Consider the following 14,441-nt stretch of genomic DNA (forward strand, 5'->3'; position numbering starts at 1 on the left):
TCCAACAGGGAGCATTTATTATTTCAGTGCAGCTACCACCATCAACCACATGTTGCTTACTTTTACACGAAATGCGCACACAGCCTGCCATACATTGTGTGCCGAACCCTTATCGCCACCACGCAGTTTAAGGGTTCAAGCATTTTACCACATACAGACCAGCAGCTGTTTTTTTGAGGCAGCAGTGAAGAGAGACTAAATACCTCATAGGAGACTGTAAAACAGGCATACAAAAATCAAGGTGTTTACTTCTGCCTTTTTCTCAAATACTTTGATGTTGACAATTCTTTTAAAAATTAGCTTAACTGTAGAAAAACCCTTGTCACTTACTGAAGGCAGCTTGCAGTGGCAACCTCTATTACAAAAAGTGTAAACATATATTGTGGTATTTTAAAATGCACTCTTGAAACATGCATCCTCTAGGGGAAAATACTTCATAGGCGAGTTCTTCCTTAGCATGCGAACTCTAAACAGCATCATAAATGCTTTGTGGCACAGGCCAGGTTAACAAAGAGTTGACAAAGAAGGAGGAAGGTAGTACAACCCTACGGCATTTGGTCAGATAGGATAATACTTTGATTCCCAACTCCGCCAAGGACACAGACTGTTGTATCAAGTAGGAATTCGGCTTCTCAGATACTCCAGCACTGCGGCTGTTCCTTTGGCCAAAATGGCAGCTCGGGGAGTACGGAATGGATTTCCTTCTAACAGCAGTGTCCTAGAAAACCAGAGAGATTTTGAGTTACTTGTAGAAAGACTTTTCCTTGTACCAATACATTCGTACACTGCCTATAGATTTTTGAATCTTTTGAAATTCATAAGTAAATCCTCTTCTGTTCTACTAAAAGAATTTTAATTTCTGCTTCCCTAGTTCACACTAACTTATCTTCTTTAGAGACATCTGAATTTTAATTTATGCTAATAAATCAGTGGTGGTATATTACTGTAGACACACAATACACACACACCCTACTTCTTCAGCAAGCCTCTGCCAGAAGAGTGAGAAAAAGAACTTCTGAAATGCAGAAATGGTACAGTAAAAGGGGAAAACTGTGTCAAATTGTAACCCTCCACTTTCTAGCTTAGCTGCTAGCCCGCTGTTCTTTGGTACGCACACATCTCTGTGAAGGTTTTTGCTTGTGGGGGTGGTGTTTTGTTTTGTGTTTTTGAAGTCCCCCCAGCAAGTGTCCTTAAAGGGGAAAACACAGGGACTGGTGACTACTTGTCTTGGACAAGACAGATCACTTACGCATAACTGTCTTCCCTGAGGCACATGAAGTAAGGGTGTTCACAGTTACATCTCTTTACACATTGTTTAGAGAATGTTACCCTGTCTCTTTTACAGCAACCTGAGTTCCACACACAGGTAAGGAGCTAAACGTATTAACTGGCAGGCAGTGCGGTGGCTCACCTACCTGGCTAACCGGGCTTGTCTATGGGTGCACCGGCAGTGCGTCTGTACCTACAGACAAGGTGACTGACTTGGGCTCTAACATTAGATTTACACAAAGCAACACACCCTTTCCCTTTTTTTAAAAAAAATCATGTAACAACTCCCCCAATTCACTGCAATATTGAGAAAATATGGAAGAAACCACATTGGCTTACAAATGGTAAGGGAGACCCTTTTTGTGCATTGAGACCTACAAAGAAATATACTGCCCATTAGTACTTTTTCCTCTGACAAAACATGCCCTGAAGAGATCAGTCAGAACACATTTTATAAAACAGGTCATCACTTCAAACACATACCTCAGAGTTTCACAGTTTCCAAGTTCTGGTGGCACCTGGAGGAGGTCGTTGTTCTGAAGGTCCAGTGTTCCAAGCTTCTCCATCTTCTTTAGCTGCAGAGGGTCTATGGACCCAACCTGATTGTTACTGAGCAGGATAGTCTCCAGTGTCAGGATGCGATAAAGGACGCTGGGAAATGCTTTAAATCTTCAAGAAAAAGGAGGCAAACCAGTAACAGTCAGAAGCAGGGCATTCAAAAATTAGCAGCCTTTAAAATCAGACAGCATTTTAGCTGTATTTATTTAAGGTAAGCATTTAAACATGCTGCTCTGAAAGGAGAAAGCATCCATTATTTTGCCTTGCACACAGTGGAAAAAAAGGTCAACAGAACTTGCACAGCGACAGCTCAGCACCTCTAACAGTACCGCAGGTCAACTATGCTCATTTGACAAGACCAGCATGTCTCACAGAACGTGACTCACCAGCATAAAGGGAGAACAACGGCCAGTTGTTCTCCTGTGTACTTAAGAAACGCCCCGCCGAGCAGAGGAAGGGCGCTTCTAGCCCAACCTCGTTCCTGCGGCGAGCAACAGCAGCAGTAGCAGACGCTCTTCAGGGACACTGCTCGGCTGCTTCCTGCCGACCATTCCCCTCGTATTTTTCCATCCCTCAGAACTGCTGTGTTATGGATGCTGGAGGGTAGTCCTGTTTGTTGGTATCTATCCATTTTTGGATATATTGTTCACAAGATTGTTTTATCCCTTTTTTAACCAGTTGCTACAGTCTCTCTCCAAAACTTTGGTGGCAGAAATGTTCCAAAAATACACTACCCGTTGTGTAAGGAAGTACATTCACTTCATCGGTTTTAACCTCACAGCTAGTTCATCAAGTGCCTCCTCATTCTTACATCACAGGAAGATCATACTGAATTTGGCCCCATTCTTTTTTTTATTGTATTAAAAAAAAAACCAAGTCTAAATAGTTGCTTACCTATTAAAAGAAAGATTTATTATTTGCAGTCTTGTCAGTGCCTCCATTTCCTCAGGTAAAGATGTCAAAACATTATTTCTGTGTATCAAATGAAGACAAACAATAATCACTAACTTCTACAAAGTTTTTAGTTAAGAATCCACAGAGACAGAATATGCATATTTATCCGTGCCAACATGCTGTCTTAAACCAATTAATTGCTTCATAAACGGGTCAAGACCATGCTCAAGTACAGATGTCTGCTAATGCACACCAGGTTTGCATTCTCATTTCTGCCAGCAGGAGATTTAAAGTCTGTCCTCTAAAGATTCCCAAGTATTTCAAAGCATCTAACAACTCCACAAACCTGCCTGGCAATTCAGCTCCTTGGGTTTTGGAGGAAAGCTTATGAAACTGCCCCAATCTTGGTGCCAAAGTGAATCAGTAGGCTAACTCTAAACCTCTTCAGAATTCATTTAGCCTCCCATCCAAGTGCTGTAACAAACTCCTTTAAGACTAACATTACCCTAGCATTTCCCACAAAAGGAAGCCATTCAGAAGCTTTTTAAATTCAAGGAAGACAGGTGTTTGTAAGGACAAACAAGGTATGTCCTGAGTGTGACACAGAGCCGTTACAGGACGATAAAGACCACTTACTAGAAGATGCCCAGACTTAGACCTCAATTCTTAATCGCCAAGATATGCAACCTCATTGCCTCATCAATCTCCTATTATCATCCATTTCTGCAGTTGTCAGCCTAACTCCTCCATCAGCAGCACGTATGTCACTGCATCACCGACCAGCTGAGGTTGGCAGGGACCTCTGGAGCTCACCTGGCCCAGCACCATGGAGCAGGAGGCCCAGGACCATGTCCGGATGGGTTCCAAGTTATCTCCAAGGATGGAGACTCCACCACCTCCCTGGTGGTACTCGGTCACCCTCACAGTGAGAACGTGTCTCCTGATGTCCAGAGGGACCCTCCTGCATGTCAGTGTGTGCCTGTGGCCTCTGGTCCTGGCACTGGGCACCGCTGGAAGAGCCTGGCTCCGTCCTCTCGGCACCCTCCCCGCAGGTGTTTATCCACATGGATGAGATCCCCCTGAGCCTGCTCTGCTCCGGGCTGAGCAGTCCCAGCTCTCCCAGCCTCTCCTCGTGGGAGAGATGCTCCCGTCCCTTCAGCATCTTGGTGGCCCCTCGCTGGACTCTCTCCAGGCACAGGCAGGTTCCTTTAAATCAAGCCAAAGTAAAAGCCGGGCTCTGCAACTGTGCTTTGCTACTTTTGATTTTGTGAAACACCAAAGATAACAAATGCCAGTGAGCTAATCCTGATGTCTAAACAAATGCAATGAGCATTTTTCAGGAGTTAGAGAAAGTAAAATGACAGTAAGTAACTACTGCAAATAAAATACTTACAGACAGCTTCAGTTTCAGGCAGCACAAGATTCGTACCTTCACTGTACTACTCCCCAGCTATCCTCTAGGACTTTTTGGTCTGGGCTTCTTTTGTGGGGTGGTGGTGGTGGGGTGTTTTTAAAAAGCAGCTTAACATCCCTAAGAACCTTTTCATAACTGAGGCAAGACCTTTCATCACAGCGAGTCTCACTTGTTGTTTGCATTTTTCCTTAACCAATGCCTAAATCTAGGCCACTTGCTATTTCAGATCTGCTGGTCATTCAGCTGTCATGGAGGCATTTTGGGAAATGAAAAATTATTTCAGTACTGCTATTGCACTGTAACAGATGGCTGGTTTAAAAAGGCACGAAAATAAGTTAGCGAGAAAGGAAGTCCAACACACGTCACAAACCTGATATCCAAATGTGTCAATTTATGGAGCATGCAAAGCTCCAAGGAAATAGATGAGATTTTATTGAAGCCAAGGTTGACATCACAAACCGAGTCTTTCAGCTCCACAATCCTGAAACCCAATATGAATATACTTTTATTATGTAAGCTCATGTTTGCATTCTGTTTTCTATGTTATTAAAAAAACTTGCTTTATTCTACAAATGAGGGACATGCTATGTTTCTTGACATTTCAGAAGCCATTTTGTGAAGCAAAGATAACGGAACCCTCACCTGTGAAAGCTGACTGTCTTGGAGTCTTACACTTGATGTAAAGACAAAGCTCGGAATCACTTATCTAAAGTTATGAGGAGAGTAAGTTTTCTCTCGGTGATTAGGAGAGTAAATTTTACTAGAAAAGCCTATGCACTTAAATGCGATTAAGAGGTATTTCAGAAATCATAGCACAGATAACCATAACTGCCATCTCCTGCCCTATAAATGTTTTAACAAAAAGGCTCTACCCACCCTCTTTAGCAGTCAAAAAAACAGAAAGAGATTGTTATTTTTATTTCCATCTTTCGTTTCTGTTCCACTGTTCTGCTATTACAAATTGGAGGAAACACAGCATTTGCTGCTTCTTGTAGAAGTGAAATATTTTACACCAAAGCATCTTAATATAATAAACAGCTCAGTAAGTTAGCTGTTGAATCCCTAGAACAGAATCTCTGTTTTAGCCCTAAAAACAAAAGGTAATTAAAGGAGAAAATACTAATCTCTCCTACCTGGATTGCCACTGAATTCTCTGGCACCTAGCACCTGCCACCTACACCTATCCCCTGTGAATGCAACAGCCTCTAATACAGTGCAAAAGCATGGGAGGCACAAGCATTATCACACTAAACTGATTTTCTAGAAACTGTACTGAAAATAGGGGTTTTTCTTATGAGAAAGAGATCGCACCTCTTCAAGTTCTATGTATTAAAGGTTAAATGTTCAGCACACTTGGGTCCAAGAATGGAAATAAGTTACCCCCACAAATGTGGTGGTATCCTTAAAAATCAGCTTTCATGATTTTCTTGGGCTATCAGAGATGCAGTAACCTTCCTCCTTAAACAAAAAGACTTTTTATTCCCATTAGTGTCAAGAGAAAGCTTTCCCTTGACTGTGGATGATGTAACAAGTACAATAATATCAAATGATACGTGATGGGACACAAAACCTATCAAGAAAAGAGGCATAGAAAATGTTCAGGCTTCCTTTAAAAAAAACACAGTTATGCTACCTGAAGAAACTGAATTGAAATGGAACCTCAGCTATAGTACACAGTTATCACCCAATAAAGTGGTGAATCCACAGAAATTATCTTCCTTTGGGAAAAAGACCGCTTTGTAGAGAAAACAATCCTACACTGTAGTTAAGTACAGCACTTCATTATTATGAGAAGCCACATCAGTCTCCCCTCATTCATTTCAACAATGCTTAGCAAAGCAAAATGAAAAACAATGTGTAATGAAAGCACCATTGAGTATAGCCAAGCTTCTTTTTACTGCCATCTCCATGTTCATCAATGGACCCACTGCATCCTACTCATACTAGAAACACAAGTTTCAGCATCTCAGTTATGCTTTCATTTGTGTGTCTGTGTACAAACACATAGATAGCATTGATTAGGAAAAACACAAGATACTAAGAAACAAAAGTAGAAAAGAAAGTAACAAATAGAGAATGACCTTTACAAAAGTACCTTGGAGGAATTTCATTCAGCTGATTTTTGCTGAAGTTGACAGTGGTGACAGGATTGCTTCTGACTGCATTGAACATTTCATCAGGAATCACAGCTGCCTGTTTCTCACTAAACAATGAAAAGCACTTAGCTGAGTAACACGAACAAGTTAATCATTTCCTATTCATTAACAAGAGATTTTCATCTTCGTTTAGAAAAAGATGAGTAGTAGAATAGATATCTAAGTATTGACAATTTAAAGTCCTTGAAGGACTGTTAATCAGAAAGCTACCAATCACTGCACCATGTTACATGGCATCTGGGCGATAATATAATTTCACACTGACACCCTGATCTGTTATTGTGCTTCAGAAAAATTGCTAAGAGCTGAGTTGTGTCTCTACCCCAACGAAGTGTGAATGCTGCATATGGGGCCAGAAAGTGTAGCAAGATTGGCATTAAATGGATTTCCCCCTCTCAGCTCAGGAAACATCCCCAGCACAGTGATGTGTAACTCGGGTAACTCCCCAGTTTGGAGCTCCTGAGCATTTGTAGTGACCAAAGCCATCCCAGCCCTTTCACCACAGTGAGGTCCTCTCCACATTCCAACTCTCAGCAGGACTATGCATTTCACCCAGCAGCTCTCCACAAATAGGGTTTTATTCCCCTTTCCCAACCTAACAAGTTACATTGTTGGCTGCATTTCAGAAATCACTGAAGAGATATTCACCTACCACAAGATGTTCTGAGGCTTAATGAAAATTGTTAAAGAAGTTTAAAAGGTACTAAAAGCAGCTGAAAGTGTTAAGTGTTTCAGTGAGCCAAAAGGATTGTTACTGCGGAATATTTGATAATACAAAGAAATAATTAATCCACCCTGCAATTCAAATCTGCCTATTCCTGAGCACACAAATTGAAGTGAAAAACACACAAATGCAGCAGGATTTGCAGTTTGGTATGTATCATGAAGGAAAAAAAAAAAGGCAAAAAATATGAAAGTGTTCTTACAATTTTAGAAACAGGTAGTATTTCAAAACACATACCTATATTCCAACAATTTTAGTGAAGTTATGGCATGCATGTTAATCCTTGACTCACTTGGAAGAGTCATGGCTGTCACAGGAGGCTCTTCATTTGGTCTGGTTACGTCATCTAGAGATAACAAACGTATAGTCACACAAACTACAGGCTGCAGTCAGATGTGGTGTTCTGAATGGCCTCGATGGAGAGGTTTAGTGTCCCTAGTCAGCAGCCATCACCCTTTTTAATTATTCCTGTATTCTGGCTCAATTGCATATAATCAGACTCAGATTATTTCCAGAATTTTCTAGTAAATTTTTTCTGTAATCAGGTTTCCATGTTGCGTTTTTTTTAGGCTGGGTGGAGAGAAGAGAAGTTGACTTGGATTTTGAAAAAAATAGGTCAGGAAGCAATAGAGGTATTACACTAGCAGCAGCTAGCTGTTATGTTAGGCAGTAGCCTCCAAGGGGTAGGGAGCTAGAAACAGTGATAAACGGGGAATCCGGGCTAGAAGTGATGATCCAGATCACCTATATCCAGAACAGCAAATATGACGACAGTTTTAGTTAAAACATTAATATTTATAAACCTTCATCATAACCTCCTATGTAGAGTTCCATTTAATTACTATCTGCAATCCACATGAAAAAGCTATTGGCTTTGCAAAGCTACTTTGAACGTTTATGAAATGCAGATTAAAAGCATCGTTCTGCACATCTGAGGTGTGACATCACACCCTAGATATTCACATATGCCTAAGTAGGGTAAAGCTTAGCTACAGGTCCAAACATACGATAAATTCAACTTCCACTAAAAGAAATTGAACAAAACTCTATGGAAATTCAACAGCAGCCATGAATGAAAGTCTACTAACAACTGTGCCTAACCACAAATAGTTATCATTTCATTCAGAAAGGTCAAAAGGGTCAAAAACAAGCTTAAAAAAAAAAAAAGACGACTTTTTCCAGTTTAAACCTCTACAGAAATAGGACTACTACTGGGTTAGCGCCAACCTGGATGCCATTAGCAGGTAGAGTAAAATCATAAGCATTGCTGTACATGCAAGACATTAGCTGATTTTATTATCCACAATTATATTATCTATTATAGTTTACCAGATAAGTTTCTGAGTATGCACTCTAGCATCCAATTATCAAGTTAATAATATGTCAGATTTGCATGGAACCTGACATTCTGAAGCAATTGTATAGGCTGCAGTAACCTAATTAATACTGCCATCCTCTGGCAAACCGAGAGAAAACCTACTTAACAAAAAGGAAAATTCACACATACCATTGTCAATAAAAGTTGCTTGCATGTATTATGAAGACCCCTTCTAAATTAAGAGGTTAAGCATTTTTTGCTATTTAAGTGCAGCATAATAATTTCCATATTATATTTAACATGGCCAGTGAACTTGTTCATTTTGACTACTTCATGTTTTAAAACTTGAAGAAAGATTTCTAAAGATAGTAAACTGAAGTCCTGTCTGGAAAGGGTTTTACCTTCTCAGCATGCAAGTTACTTAAAAGACTCTGACAGCCTGTCTCCTATATAATAAAAAAATACACTGTCATCTCAATTATTTTGTTTAGAAAACACAGAGGGGGGAAAAAAAAACCCACCAAAACACCACCCCCCCCCCCAAATGCTCAAGTATCTCAGTGAATTAGAAGCCCAGGTATCAATCTGGAAAGTGACTTGAGTGCGCAAAAGCAACTAGCAACTTTTTGTCCGCTTTTTTAATACTGTCAGTACATTTTTACAAAGTACCATATCTGTTAAAAAAATGTGATACAGAATCATCTAGATGCTTTTAAATCCACAGGGGCAGAGCTCTGAATCCAAGAGAGCATTCTGCAAAGAACATACAGCATTTGGGGAGAGAAGTAATCCCCTTGAAATATTTCACCTAATTTTCTGCTTTATGAATTTTTAATTATTTCTATAGGGAAGGTTGGGATCAAGACTATTGGAGAGCAGAAAGATGAATTCTAACAGGCCACAATTAGAATGATGCTTAAAATAATCAGTTACTTTCTCCCCCAAAACTTTTTATATTCTTAGTCAGCCACGAGACAGACTTCATGGTATCACCAAGACTTCAAGGCAGACTTTTTCATGCATGTACTTTCTGGGAATCACAGGACCATACTGCCCATGTTATTATGTGAATGAATAATACATGCTACCTTTGGAAAGTATCACCTACTCTTGGTCACAGTATAGGGAACAAGACAGCAGACATATGGCAAGCTTAAAAAGAAGAACCCCTTATGTAAACTTCCCATGATGTTCAGAGGAAAAATAAAAAAGGTACTGGAATTCCTCATGCAAAATGCATAAAGGGGCCAGGGGAAAAATACTTAAGATTATTTTTCTAAATGATAATCCTCAGTAAGGAATGTTTGTTATTCAGTATTCTCTAATAGAATAAGAAAAAGAAACAGCACCAAAATATAAGAGCAAACTGCTGAGTAAAGAAAACTCTGTTATTGCAGGATAACTGGAGGAACCTGGATTTAAACAGCTACCCTCTCTCTGTAGATTCTAACTTATTTTAATTTCCTTGAAAGATGCTCTTTAAAATGCAATGCAATAGAGCAACATACCTTGAATTTTGCTTCTTAGATATTTTAGAAGTTCCTGGGTGCCCTTCTTTAAAAAAAAAAAAAAAAAAAGTCAATAAGCATTTACCAGCCAGTGTTTATATAGCTGTTCTGACAATGAAGAATGACAACTCCAGTCACACAGGTGGAGCCCATAGCACTGCTGACTATAAATACACCTAATGCTTCCCATAGAAAAACCTTCTTTGCAGCATCTTACGAACCTCCTTATTTACAATTTTATTTATTCCAGCTCAAAATTTCCAATCTCATATCACTACCTCGGGCTCCACATTTTTAGCTTTTTATCTAAAGTAGCTAGCCAGTTCCAAGAGCAAGGAAAAAAATTCAAATGAACTCATCTTCTCCTTAAAAAGGTCTAGCCCAATTATGCTTTGGAGAAGCATTTAAAATTTGTCAAGGAAGCTGACTGTTCAGTGTTCTGGTAATTTTTTATGTCTAAAATTATAAACTCTGGGAAAAACACTGCAGTTTACATAATTTGCATGGATTTTTAACGCTCAGTCCTCCAAAGATTTGACTTTCAATCCTCTCATAGTAACTTCTACTGGTCAAACACAGTTACTATCTGCATAATCTATGAGTAATTAAGCATAATCTCGTCTAGCCCATTTGTTTAGGATAAAGCCAGGTTTTCCTCAAGATTTTACACGCTTCTCCTTGATGCTTTAAAACCAGGGACTGAACTAGAGCACTGAATATGAATTAACTTTTCTCATTCTAGCTGACATCTATGTTACACACAGTAAGAGACTGGCTGATCTGAATGCAGAGGGGATAAAGAAAATGTGGAAGTAGGAAAGAAAGGTACTCTCACAAGGAATCTGGCGAGATGACAGAAACAGAAGACAAACGACTGCAAGAGAGAGGCTGGAGGAGACTGGGACTGACTGCAGGCACAGCTAGGCGTGGCATGTGCTGTGCTGAGCGAGACAAAAGAAGCCAATATGGAAGAAGCTGGAAACTTTTAAGGAAAAGGTGAAGGTCAAACAGAAAGCTGAGTAACGGTGGTGTGGCTTGCATGCAGAGGAAAGGACACAGCAAGACAAAGCTCAACAGCCAGGTGACAGTATGTTACGCAAAAAAGGAGAGACTAGGATTTAACAGAAATTGACTAGACATTCATCAAGAATGGGTTCAGGACTAGGATGAGAGGCCAGAGAAACAGGAAAAGATGAGGTGGCACAGGGATAAACAAGAGAAGAATCTGTGCCTGCTAGACTATACTTACCCCCAAGTCCCTGCCAATCCTTAATCTCAGTATTCACCTGCTTCTAAGAATTGCCTGGGGAACCCTACAAGCTTTATCAATTACTCCTCTACATCAAGTGTAAAAACATCTAGATAGGCATATAAAATTCCAGTTATATGAATTTACAGTGTTGGTAATGGATCAAGACAGTGTAAGTATAAAATACCATAATGGAATCCTTGTACCTGTCTTTTGCTACAAATCTGAAATATACACAAGAAATTACACACATCTGTGCTCTTACATTTGAAAGACAGCAAATCCTCAGAAGCTAGGGAATACCAGAACTAAAGTAACCAGGCAACCCTAACTCGGACTCCTTTGCATGCACATTTTAAGCCAACTTTGAACTCTGGAATCACGTATGACTTCCATCCACTGAACCCCTGCTCATTAATTTAGTGCATACAACACTCAGATACACAATGTTTTCCCTCTTCTGACAGGTATTACAAAATTTCATTTCAACAGAGAGTCTTCAGTGTTACTTTATTTTTAGAGAATGCCAGTGCTTTGTAAGCGTTTATTTCATAACATTGGCAAAACCACAGAAGGAAGTAATGTATACCACCAACAAGAAGAGGAGCCTGCCAGGGAAAAAAATAAAGGGAATTCTATAGCAGCAGTAGTGCCCATGCGCCAGCCTGCCTGTTGCCCTATGTACTTGTTTTCCCATGCACAACTCACACCTTCACTTTGCTGGTTACCTACAAAGAGAATGCAGATGTGAGGTGTAGGTTATCCTTAAGAAAACGTACTACATCTGATTGCCGTTGCTCAAAACGCATCTGTCATCAAATACGCTCCGGAAATCGAATCTTAGATCCTTCATTCAGGCAAGCAGGAAATGAAAACCAGAAATCCATGCTCATCTAGGAAAAGCCTCATGTAAAGTACTCACCTAGCACTGCAATGTACTGTGATTGCAACAGGATTAGACAGCAGACAGCTGCCTTACCCTTTTTTCCCAGACATCCATTACTTCGTTTGCAGTATACATTACAACTTCTGTAGCAAATCAGAAACAGGTCCTATAAAGCAACAATGTCTTTTATTCCACAGTCCTCATGGTGTTATGCACTGCATCAGACTCCAGTGGAAGGAGTACCCAAATCACAATACACACAAACAAAAGAGATGGATTAAAGTTCCACAGGCTACTTGAAATCCAGAGGTTTTTGAATTTTTTTTAATGTTCTGGCTGCACAATTTGGATAACGTATGTATGCAATATAACCAAACTTTATATACTGTCTATAGTGCTTACTTGCAGAAGGTCTCTTCGAATGGTTCTCAAAGGATTTCCCTCTAATGCCAGGAATTTCAACTGAGGGAGGTTCCCCAATGTATAAGGCAATCTACAAAGGGAAACAACTCATTTCAAAGCAGCTTCAAAACAATTTCTAAAGAAGTTGCAATGATTTGTCAGATAGCCCAGTATTCTGAAGCTCAAGTTCAAATAAAAAAAAACCAGAACATACCACATTTAAGAAAGGCACAGTTTGATCATAGCACTTACACAATACAGAAAGGGTTCCTTCATTTTATGATTGAGTCTTTTTTTAATTACATTTTACAAAGTGAAATACATCAGCTATAGAATTAGTTGTCATTAGATGTCATTAGCTATGCCTCATCACAGACATAATGCAGTTTTTAATATTACCTACTGATATCATTGTTGGCGAGGTCAAGTCGCTCCAACTTCTGAAGCAGAGTAATTTCATCAGGAACTGATTTTATCTTGTTGTCTCTAAGTTCCAGTACAGACAGGGAATTCAGATGCTTCAGATTCTCTGCATTTAGTATTTCGATCTGATTTTCACCAGCATGTAATTCCTACGGAAACAAAGATCACCCACAGTTATGTTACTCTAGTAAAATTACTTTATAACTTACTAATCTCCTAAACCATGACATCTGCAAAAACATACGATGATGTGGAGAAAACACAGATCTCAATTCCCTTTCATCTGCATATGAAATATCAAAGCCTCCAAGGATCCAGAGACACGAGTCTGAACTTAGCTTTTTTGCAACCATCACAGAACCCTTAGCTTTGGGTTCCATTTCCAAGCTAGGAATAAATTTGCTCCACTTTTGTCAAGAACTTGTCCACAACTTCTTTACTCAAGAAGTTTCTTAAATTTCAAGTTATAGGAAGTTGAGAGGGTATCTCTCCATCTCCCTATTAGCAATGTTTAATTTACAATGGAAAAAATGAATGGTTCTTTAGACCAGAAAGAGTGCACACATGCTGCTGGACATACTAAGACACTGAACTTCACACACCAACACAGATGTTCTTAGAAAATGCTGAAATAGCTTGGGATTGATTGAACTGCTGAGTTCAGAGTTATGCAGAACTGAAGTATCTGCATTCTTTGACGGATTTGGTCACTGGAAACAACACAGCGATACAGGCATTCACTTGGCCCAATCACTTTTCTATTAGCTGATTAACAAATTTTCAATTTTAAATATATCATGAATTAAGGCCCCAAAATATCTGGAAGATCCGATTATGTTAAAAGGAAAAAAAAAAGTATACTTTCTCTGCAGTTACAAAGAAAAAAATTACAATGAACTAAGTAAATTTATCCAGAAAATGATCCTAGAGATAAAAAAATAACTGTTGCAGGCAATACCAGATCCAGTTTTTCAGTCATTCCTCGTCTAGATATTTATTTTCCAAATCTGAAGAGTACTGCTGCAAATTTCTCTTCCAAATGACCTTAGTATTGACCAATGTGGACAGTAAGAGTAATTGCAAATGGGGATGTATTAAATAGAGTTCTAAACACGGAATTATCAACTTTTGATCACAGCACTCCACAAAAATTTGTGTTTAAAGTAACAGTCATTATTTTACAAGTTTACAGCAAATACATTTACAGTACACCAACCATTTCAAACCTTACCTTCAGTAATTTGCATGAGGGAAATTCTGGTAAAGAACGTAATTTATTTTTTCTCAGATAAAGTTGTTCCAAAGACGCCATAGTTGCTAATTTAGAAGGTACAGTTTCCAGGTAGTTTTTAGTACAATCCAGTTGTCTTAAGCCTACAGAAATAAGCGTGCAGTGACAAACAGAAAAATAAGAGAAAATTAAAAGTTATCTATGGAAGCATAAATATCCTGCTTCTTAAAATAAACATAATATTTTGCCAAACAGAATTTTGGAAGATATCAAATCAGTTAGCATCAACATTTCTGAAAACAAGGCATCTGCTTTTCATTTATCCTTCACAGAACATTCTGGAATGCTTTCAATGACACTGCCATATACTAGCTCTTGTCAAGAAAGAGTCTAATATTGCAGACCATCT

The 14,441-nt window shown here is 39.2% G+C and overlaps 1 protein-coding gene across 1 annotated transcript in view; it reads right to left on the bottom strand.

Moving 5' to 3' along the window:
• LRRC40 (leucine rich repeat containing 40) overlaps nucleotides 1-14,441 on the bottom strand; it is an 18,111-nt gene continuing 3,670 nt past the window's right edge. The window contains exons 6-15 of the mRNA XM_075037371.1: nucleotides 14,033-14,175; nucleotides 12,778-12,950; nucleotides 12,379-12,469; nucleotides 9,842-9,887; nucleotides 7,253-7,361; nucleotides 6,231-6,338; nucleotides 4,506-4,616; nucleotides 2,722-2,799; nucleotides 1,753-1,938; nucleotides 1-718 (exon numbers count right to left, since the gene is read on the bottom strand). Coding sequence (XP_074893472.1) covers nucleotides 613-718; nucleotides 1,753-1,938; nucleotides 2,722-2,799; nucleotides 4,506-4,616; nucleotides 6,231-6,338; nucleotides 7,253-7,361; nucleotides 9,842-9,887; nucleotides 12,379-12,469; nucleotides 12,778-12,950; nucleotides 14,033-14,175 — 1,151 coding nt within the window. The 3' untranslated portion in view covers nucleotides 1-612. The remainder of the gene's footprint in view (nucleotides 719-1,752; nucleotides 1,939-2,721; nucleotides 2,800-4,505; nucleotides 4,617-6,230; nucleotides 6,339-7,252; nucleotides 7,362-9,841; nucleotides 9,888-12,378; nucleotides 12,470-12,777; nucleotides 12,951-14,032; nucleotides 14,176-14,441) is intronic.

The sequence above is a fragment of the Buteo buteo genome, chromosome 10 (assembly GCF_964188355.1).
Source record: "Buteo buteo chromosome 10, bButBut1.hap1.1, whole genome shotgun sequence".
Taxonomy (NCBI): domain Eukaryota; kingdom Metazoa; phylum Chordata; class Aves; order Accipitriformes; family Accipitridae; genus Buteo; species Buteo buteo.